This window comes from Cucurbita moschata, unplaced genomic scaffold (genome assembly GCF_002738365.1).
Source record: "Cucurbita moschata cultivar Rifu unplaced genomic scaffold, Cmos_1.0 Cmo_Scf00027, whole genome shotgun sequence".
Taxonomy (NCBI): domain Eukaryota; kingdom Viridiplantae; phylum Streptophyta; class Magnoliopsida; order Cucurbitales; family Cucurbitaceae; genus Cucurbita; species Cucurbita moschata.
In genome coordinates this window covers 2,145,350-2,153,011 of record NW_019268543.1, presented here as the reverse complement: position 1 = coordinate 2,153,011, position 7,662 = coordinate 2,145,350, and the positions used below count along the sequence as shown (strand labels likewise).

At 33.2% G+C, this 7,662-nt stretch overlaps 1 protein-coding gene across 2 annotated transcripts; it reads right to left on the bottom strand.

Annotated features, from left to right (window-relative positions):
* Positions 1-1,358: 1,358 nt before the first annotated feature.
* On the bottom strand, positions 1,359-5,658 carry LOC111462998 (clp protease adapter protein ClpF, chloroplastic). 2 transcript variants are annotated; one of them, XM_023106828.1, is made up of 10 exons: positions 5,553-5,658; positions 4,401-4,815; positions 4,243-4,302; positions 4,067-4,161; positions 3,754-3,926; positions 3,201-3,313; positions 2,300-2,345; positions 2,102-2,142; positions 1,805-2,011; positions 1,359-1,472 (listed from the first exon to the last, which is right to left on the bottom strand). In XM_023106828.1, exons 2-9 carry the CDS (start codon positions 4,725-4,727, stop codon positions 1,853-1,855), a joined length of 1,014 nt encoding a protein of 337 aa, XP_022962596.1. In that variant the 5' UTR covers positions 4,728-4,815; positions 5,553-5,658; the 3' UTR covers positions 1,359-1,472; positions 1,805-1,852. The 2 variants fall into 2 exon arrangements, with proteins under 2 accessions (XP_022962596.1, XP_022962595.1); XM_023106827.1 differs by lacking the exon at positions 1,359-1,472 and having other exon boundaries at positions 1,625-2,011.
* Positions 5,659-7,662: the final 2,004 nt, after the last annotated feature.

Sequence of the window (7,662 nt, the reverse complement as noted above, 5' to 3'; positions counted from 1 at the left end):
TTTTTTTTTTTTTTTTTTTTTTTTTTTTTTTTTTTTTTTTTTTTTTTTTTTTTTTTTTTTTTTTGTCTTTATGAGGAGCTTTAAATTTTAGCTGAATTTCATCTCAATTTCTTTTACAAACTAAATAAAGTTTTTTTTTTTAGTTTGTTTAAATAGTATTTGGATTAGATAAATGGGATTATGGAGGGGAATCTTTGCCTTCCACTTTTGTCCCATTCAAATACTTGCAATTGTTCGGGTCAAAGTCGTTACATTTTGAAGCCGTGCATTATTTCGTATGTGGGTGTGATCTAGACCGTAAAAATGTGAATCGTTACGATCTAACTTGATTGCTTCCCAATTTTTTACAAAAATTTAGGTTAATGTGTCATTGATTATAATCTATTGGATGTGGTGACATGATGCAGTGTAAGTCTTTCGTTAATGAGTGTGATCTAGATCATAAATGTGAAATGTCACGAAATAACTATGGAGTTGTGTGGATGTGAACACACATATCCTTTTGTGAACGAGACCTGACTCTTTGAGAACGAGAGACGTCTCATTCCACGTACATTCAATGAGTTTCTTACTCGGATATGTAAATAAGAGAATAAGGTATTATTACCGTTATAATCACAAAATTCGATAGAAAAATAAAGGTAGCGAGGGAGTATATTAATGTGTGGGAATTTCACAAATAATTTCAAAAAAAATTTATTTTATAAAATGAGCAATTAAATGGGATTTTAAAAAAATTATAAAAATAACTGAAAATGGCGATGTTTTGTTCCGACCAGAAAGTGGGGCCCAGGTTTTTGCATTGTCTTGTCGCTGTCATGGACAACGAGTGTGACCATTTCCAAACTCGAAGATTTTCTTAAACTACATGCTAAGGGCCCCACTTCTGACTCATGTCCAATTTGGCTAAATTAAAAATTATTTATAAATTTTGTTATTTATATATATATATATATATATATATATATATATATATGCTTATAAAAGTTGAAATATTCTTGTTGACTTTTTTTTTTAATGAACATTTCAGTTGGGATTTAGACGAATATTTTGCACCTAAAATAATGTGACAGGGGCTTGGAATCAAATTGAAATTTGAATATTATCATACTAGTATTTCAATTTTCAATTTTTATAAAATAAAATATAATAATAAATTCACGAGGTCAAGAAAAATATTACAACTTTAAAAGAATAAAATATTCGTTTAAAACGACAAAGTTTAAAGAATATTTTTGTAATTTGGCTTGGCCCAATCAAATATATTTAGCATTTGAATCTTAAAAATGTTCTGATAAGTTATTTTAACTTGCATTAAATAAATTTTAATTCTGGGTCTAATAAATAGTAAAAAAAATTAAGATATACCCTTCGAGCATGACCGCTATGAACAAATACATCATTATATAAAAATACATCATATCTCCCGCTCTCCAATTATTCCATGAATGATTTGGATTTTGAAAACATTCCTAAGCAAAATAAATCGATAGATGAAATTAGTTTTATAAGCTTAATTTTTTAAATTTAAAAATCAAAACTAAATGGCTATCGAGCGAAGAACTTGATCGATCTCGATCTCGTTGTCAAGTATAACACTTGAAAATCAGTATCAAGGAAAAGAGAAGAAAATAACGAGATGCTATGTGTGTGTGTGTGTATATATATATGACATGTACAATACTTATTCAGAATTTTCAGCTATCAAGTTCATCAAATCTCCAGAAAATCAACGAATATGGAAAGTTTAACACACAAGGAGAGAATTAAAGGAGGACTCGGAAGAAATGAGAGATGAACGAACCATTTTTTTGAAGGTGTTGAATGATGGATTTCAAAAAATGTGTGTCGCTCAATCATCACCTCGTTGCTCGTCGTCGTCTTGAGGATCATAAGGAACTTCGTGTCGAGGTCGATTGTACTTCTCCCGCAGTTGCTTTACAGGAATGAAATCCCCAGCTGAATCCACTCCATAGAATAAGAAGGAATTATATGGATGATCAAACCTCTCCTGCACATCATCATCACAGTCAGCTCATAAATCCTAGCAACGTTCTAACTAATAACAGTGATGATAGAATTGAAGGAAGCGGACAGCCACCGTATCTGGTTCTTCAGGAACAAGTAGATTTTCCTCAGCAACTGCATTATAGAATATAGAAGAACAATCCACATCAATGGTCTTCGACATATCACAACCCACATTGTAAAGAGATTAAGCCATGCAGGAGAATGAAACTACATTCAAAATCTAAGTAATTCTGTATTCTATAATCATCAAGATTCATAGAAAGTTTACCATATGCAACCAGTAAATCCGGGTTTGTACGAACATCGACTAAAACCTGAAAATGAATTATTGGAGGAGGAAGAGAGACAATCAGGCCCTGTTGACATTTTTATGGGTTTCATTTGTAAATATTGTCATTTCACATCTTTAACACCAATGAAAATATTTAGGTGTGAGGTCTCATATCGGTTGGAGAGGAAAACGCTGCATTCCTTATAAGGGTGTAGAAACTTCTCCTTAGTAGACATGTTTAAAACCTTGAGGGGAAGCCCAAAATGGAAAGTCCAAAGAGGACAATATTTGTTAGCAATGAACCTGAGCTGTTACAAATGATATCAAAGATAGACTCCGGGGCAATGTGCCAGCGAGGATATTGGACCCCCAAGGAGGTGGATTGTGAGGTCCCACATCAGTTGGAGAGGGGAACGAAACATACCTTATAGGGGTGTGGAAACTTCTCCCTAGTAGACATATTTTAAAACTTTGAAGGGAAGCCTAAAGAGGACAATATTTGCTAGCGATGGACTTGGCCTGTAACAAAGAGTATCAGAGCCAGACACCGGGCAAAGTGCCAGCGCTGCGCCCCCAAAGGGGTGGATTGTGAGGTCTCACATCGATTGGAGAGGGAAACGAAGCATTCCTTACAAGAGTGTGGAAACCTCTCCCTAGTAGACATGTTTTAAAACCTTGAGGAGAAGTCCGAAAGAGAAGTCCAAAGAAGACAATATTTGCCCGTAGTGGACTTGGGCCGTTACACTAGGACTCTTTTTAGTTTCTTTTGAAGGATTACTTATCCACTTTTAATCAAGTTTCTTTTTTTCATTTGATCTTGCTTCTTATACCAACAAAACGAAATAAAAATCAAAGAAGAAGAAGAGAAAGATGCATAGCAAGGTCAATAAAACCTGACCTGATAGAACGGCTGATTCGGACCTCGAGATAATTTTTCAACTTGTGCTATCTCCATCCAGGAACTTGATTCACAACACACAGGATCCATTCCACAAATCACACCTCGGTATCCTGATATGAAAAATGTTTTTAGTACGAGAAAGAGACACTAACAAACTGTATTAAAACTATAGCTGAACAGTATGGCATATTGGAAGATCCAAGAATGATCTTTTTGAATATTACTATACAGCAATAAACCCTCTCATCCATTTCTTTACAAATTTGTTTCACCTTCATTTGATTTCATACGCCAACAGGAAAATCCTACAAGATACCAAGGATGTTCTTACTTGTTCTAACTTCTCTACATTACTCATTTTTTCTGTAAAGCTGCATTTCAATCTAAAACACCATGATTGTCGCAACTCCAATGTCGTAACTTGATAGATCACTCAAAATCCATGCCTTTTGCTAATATAGGTATCAATAATATTCAACTTGGCATATTTTTCCTCAAAGAAATTAAATTAAGCTGAAACACTGTTGTGAAAAGCCTGCAACTATAATACCGAAAATTTTGTGCCTTGTTTTCTGTCCCAATCGAAAACTATATTCAGCACTTTCGTAAGCCAGAACTTTAGCAGATGCAGCTAGGGACTCAGTTTCCAGTTTGGAAATTTGATCCCGCAGCTGTGCAGCAAAAGTATAATTTTCACTTTCAATAGCCTTCTGCAAATCTGCACTGTAAAAAGACATAGAAAAAGGCAATAAATACCTGAGATCAAGAAGTTTAAATATTCCAAAGTACTATAAGATCAAAAGATACAATTTGATTGATATAACCTAAATACGAATATGGGTATAATATAAGGGAGACTTTACCGTAAACGAATGATATGTAAACCTTTGTCTTGAACTTCGCTCTTTGAAGTCAACCCCCTTTTAGATTCTTGCTGCTTGATGACTTCTTCTTCGACCTTTGGCAAGTAAAACAGACAATTCAAAATATATGTCCCTATGAGTTATGAATAAGTCATTCTATTTCGAATCAAGAATACCTCGGTTAGCTTTGTTCTCAATTCTTGTGCAATTTCATACTGTTCAATGTTCAATGCATACTGCAGCACAACAATCCATACCAGGAAAATCTTGTTCATGAGATAGCTATTATGTAACTTATACAAGCAAATCAATAACAAACAACAGCCTGCTATACCTGTACTCGTGTTGCCAGGTCCAGCTGGAAAAAGAAGATTAAAATATCATTGTTAGCATTCTCACTGCGCTCGATACGAGCATCCAACCCTTGTCCACCCCCTCTGAACAACCATCCAGCTTTAACCTTAAAATTTCCTCGTTTCAATCTACAGGGTTGGCTAGCTAAGGAAAAGCTTCGCATGCGTTGATGCCAAAAGAATTGCCTGGAAGTTAAATGGGTTGGAGGACTTGTCTGCTTGAAATTCTTCCTCCATGAAAGAGTTGATCCATAAACCTTTGGATCTCCCAAGGCTGTCAGAGCGTGTATTGACAAATCCTGCACCATTTCTGCTAAACTGGTAGATAGTCTTCCCTTGATTGAAGAAGAAAATTGTACCCTTCTTCCTCTACCTCTCAATAAAAGATCTTCGCATCTGCAAAGTAGGATCAGCTTCAGCTCAGAGGCTGATTATTACTAGAGGACCAATGAGAAAATGAAACACTCACCAGGAAAACTGATTGGAAATCATTTAATGCCAAAAGACACGCATAAGCAAAAAATGATTATGAACAAGAAAACTAGTTATTCAAAGGAGAATCATTCAACTGACTTAAGCTAATAATCAAACTTAGAAGCTTTACTGAGAAATTTTCCATTGTATAAAAAACATTAAGCGAAAACTTCACTAAGAATCTCTTTCTTTCTCAATGCTATACTAGCCGCTATTACTTGGAGAAATCGGCTCAGTCACAAACCGAGAACTACACATTTATCATAAATTCACTGGAAATCGCAAAAAATTAATCAGCATCGAATCGAACAGAAAGAACCGGAACTCCCTAGTTTGGTTAACGACAGAGGGAAGATAAAAGAAACAAAGTCCATATACGATTTAATCCATGAGACGCAGCGGAGCTGAGAAATACAAACGATCTAACACCGTGTCAGAGAAAAAATTATTTGATAAAATCCGAAAAAAACGGAAAATCCAAGCTCAAATGCTGAAGAATTTCTTGAATTTCTATACTGCATTTTACAATTACTCCGCAACCAAACAGAGATATACTAAATACCGCAGATTAATTCCATCCACTGTGATTTTATACGATGGCGGAGAAAGAAAAAAAGAGAATCTAAAGCTAGGGTTAGAAAGAAGGCCGGAAAACGCACCTGAGGCCGCCGGAGAAGCGACGAGAAGCAATTTTTCTGCAACCACAAATGATGAAAATTGAGTTTCAGCCAGTGGAATGGCCTCGTTCCGACGTTATCCGACATCTAACGACGTCGTATTATACGTGCTTTCTTTATTATGAATTAATTGTACAACAAATATCAATTTGGTTACAAAATATTTTTAGTTACTGAACTTTATTATTATATTTTTTTTTCTTTTATCAATTTTTCTCCGCCCTTGATTTACTTAATTGACCTAGATCCAATGGTCTAATTTAAATTCAAACTATTTAAAACCATTTTATTAAAAAAAAATTGTGATATATTATATTAAACACGACTTTTGTTTCCGTTTCCCAAAAGGCCTCATTGCAATAGAGATAGTATTTGTTAATTATAAACCCATGATCATTCTCTAAATTAGCCGATGTGGGACTTTCATCCAACACCTTCCAATAGAGATAGTATTTGTTGATTATAAACCTATGATCATTCCCTAAATTAGCCGATGTGGGACTTTTATCCAACACCTCCCCTCGAACAAAGTACGCCTGTCTTTAATCGAGGCTCGACTCCTTTTCTTTTGGAGTCTTAGTCATTTTTTACTATCGAGTCTCGACTCCTTTTTCTTTTGAAATCATTTGTTCAACATTTGAGGATTCTATTGACATAACTAAGTTTAGAGCATGACTCTGATACTCTGTTAGGTTAAATGACACTGTGACTTATATGGGTCACGAACTCGTGTATTTATAAATGTGTATAATGAGGATTATAACAAAAAAATCATAGATTTTCCTTGATTCATGGTAACAAACAAGTAAATCAATAGACTATCTTACTATGTACAGATATGATCTATTATACATTTAACACCTAGTATCTCTTGAACGTGATCTTTTGACTTCGTTTCCTTCCTTACCTCAATTCTACTTCAGGGACGTGTTTTACAAATTCCTCACCCTCGAGTACATAGTTGTTTCTTTTCAAACCCTGTATTTGCCCTCTAGCATTAAGGACCGACATTCATAGTCTACTACTTATTTTGAAGTACTCGTTTTCAGTCAATACGAACTGTCATTTCGTAGCTAGCCTTCAAAATACGTTTTATTCTGTCTAGTCCAGGTTTTTAAGATAATTTCTCCCGAGACAACGAAAAGAGGTCGAAACTCTCTCTTCTGATGACAGATGGAGTTGACATCAGTAAAAGTAATTATTGTTCGTTTATATAGCAATGATTTGTAAGATGTAACCAAATTATACTTTGAGCATAACTCAACTAGTTTAAATGTACATGAGTCGATCGATAGGTCGAATTTTTAAATCATACTAACCTCACATAGTTATCGTGAATAATTCAAATATTTAACCTTTTTTTTTAGTCGAAAATATGTATCTTAAACTAGAGTTTACTTTGACTTTGAAGCATTTTCTTTTTCTTTCTACGTTTAACGTTTATGCGATGGTTGTTGATTTACGCCATTAATTTGACTGAATTAATTTGACGGAAATAATAATAGACGATTTTACAATTTTGGACCAAACCAGTGACCCCAAGTCAATGGAGACCGACCGGATTGACGAAGAAAAGGACGCGAGTATGTACTATGTAGAAAGAAAAACGGGGGCATTTTTGTCATCATATTCATTTTTCAAATCTCCACAATCATAAATCAATCCAATAAATAAATAAAATATTTATATAATTACACGGCTAAATTAATTAAAAAATCATTTGCCTTTTCAAAATTTTCAATAATACTCTCCAATTAAAAAAAATTAAAAAGAATTTAAAAAATACTCGGTATATTAATTAATTTTTTTTAATAAAGATGGATGATGTTAATACTATTTTTAAAATTAAATAAACATTTTTTTAAATATAAGAATATATATATATATATATATATATATATATTTAAATGAAAGGGTATTAATTAATTTTTTTAAAATTTAAGAGTATTTTTTAATATTATTAAAAATTCAAGAGTATTTTTTAAATAAATTAGCAATGGTTTACATCTAAAACTAACCGTTATATATATATATATATATATATATATATATATATATATATATATATATATATATATATATATATATATAT

What these genes read in the sequence shown, in the direction of transcription:
- LOC111462998 (XM_023106828.1), bottom strand. Translation starts at nt 4,727, where the DNA reads ATGGTGCAGGATTTGTCAATACACGCTCTGACAGCCTTGGGAGATCCA. An exon ending in TGAGAACAAAGCTAACCGAG is followed by an intron (nt 4,162 to 4,242) that starts GTATTCTTGATT and finishes TACTTGCCAAAG; the next exon opens with GTCGAAGAAGAAGTCATCAA. An exon ending in AACAAGGCACAAAATTTTCG is followed by an intron (nt 3,314 to 3,753) that starts GTATTATAGTTG and finishes TTTTCATATCAG; the next exon opens with GATACCGAGGTGTGATTTGT.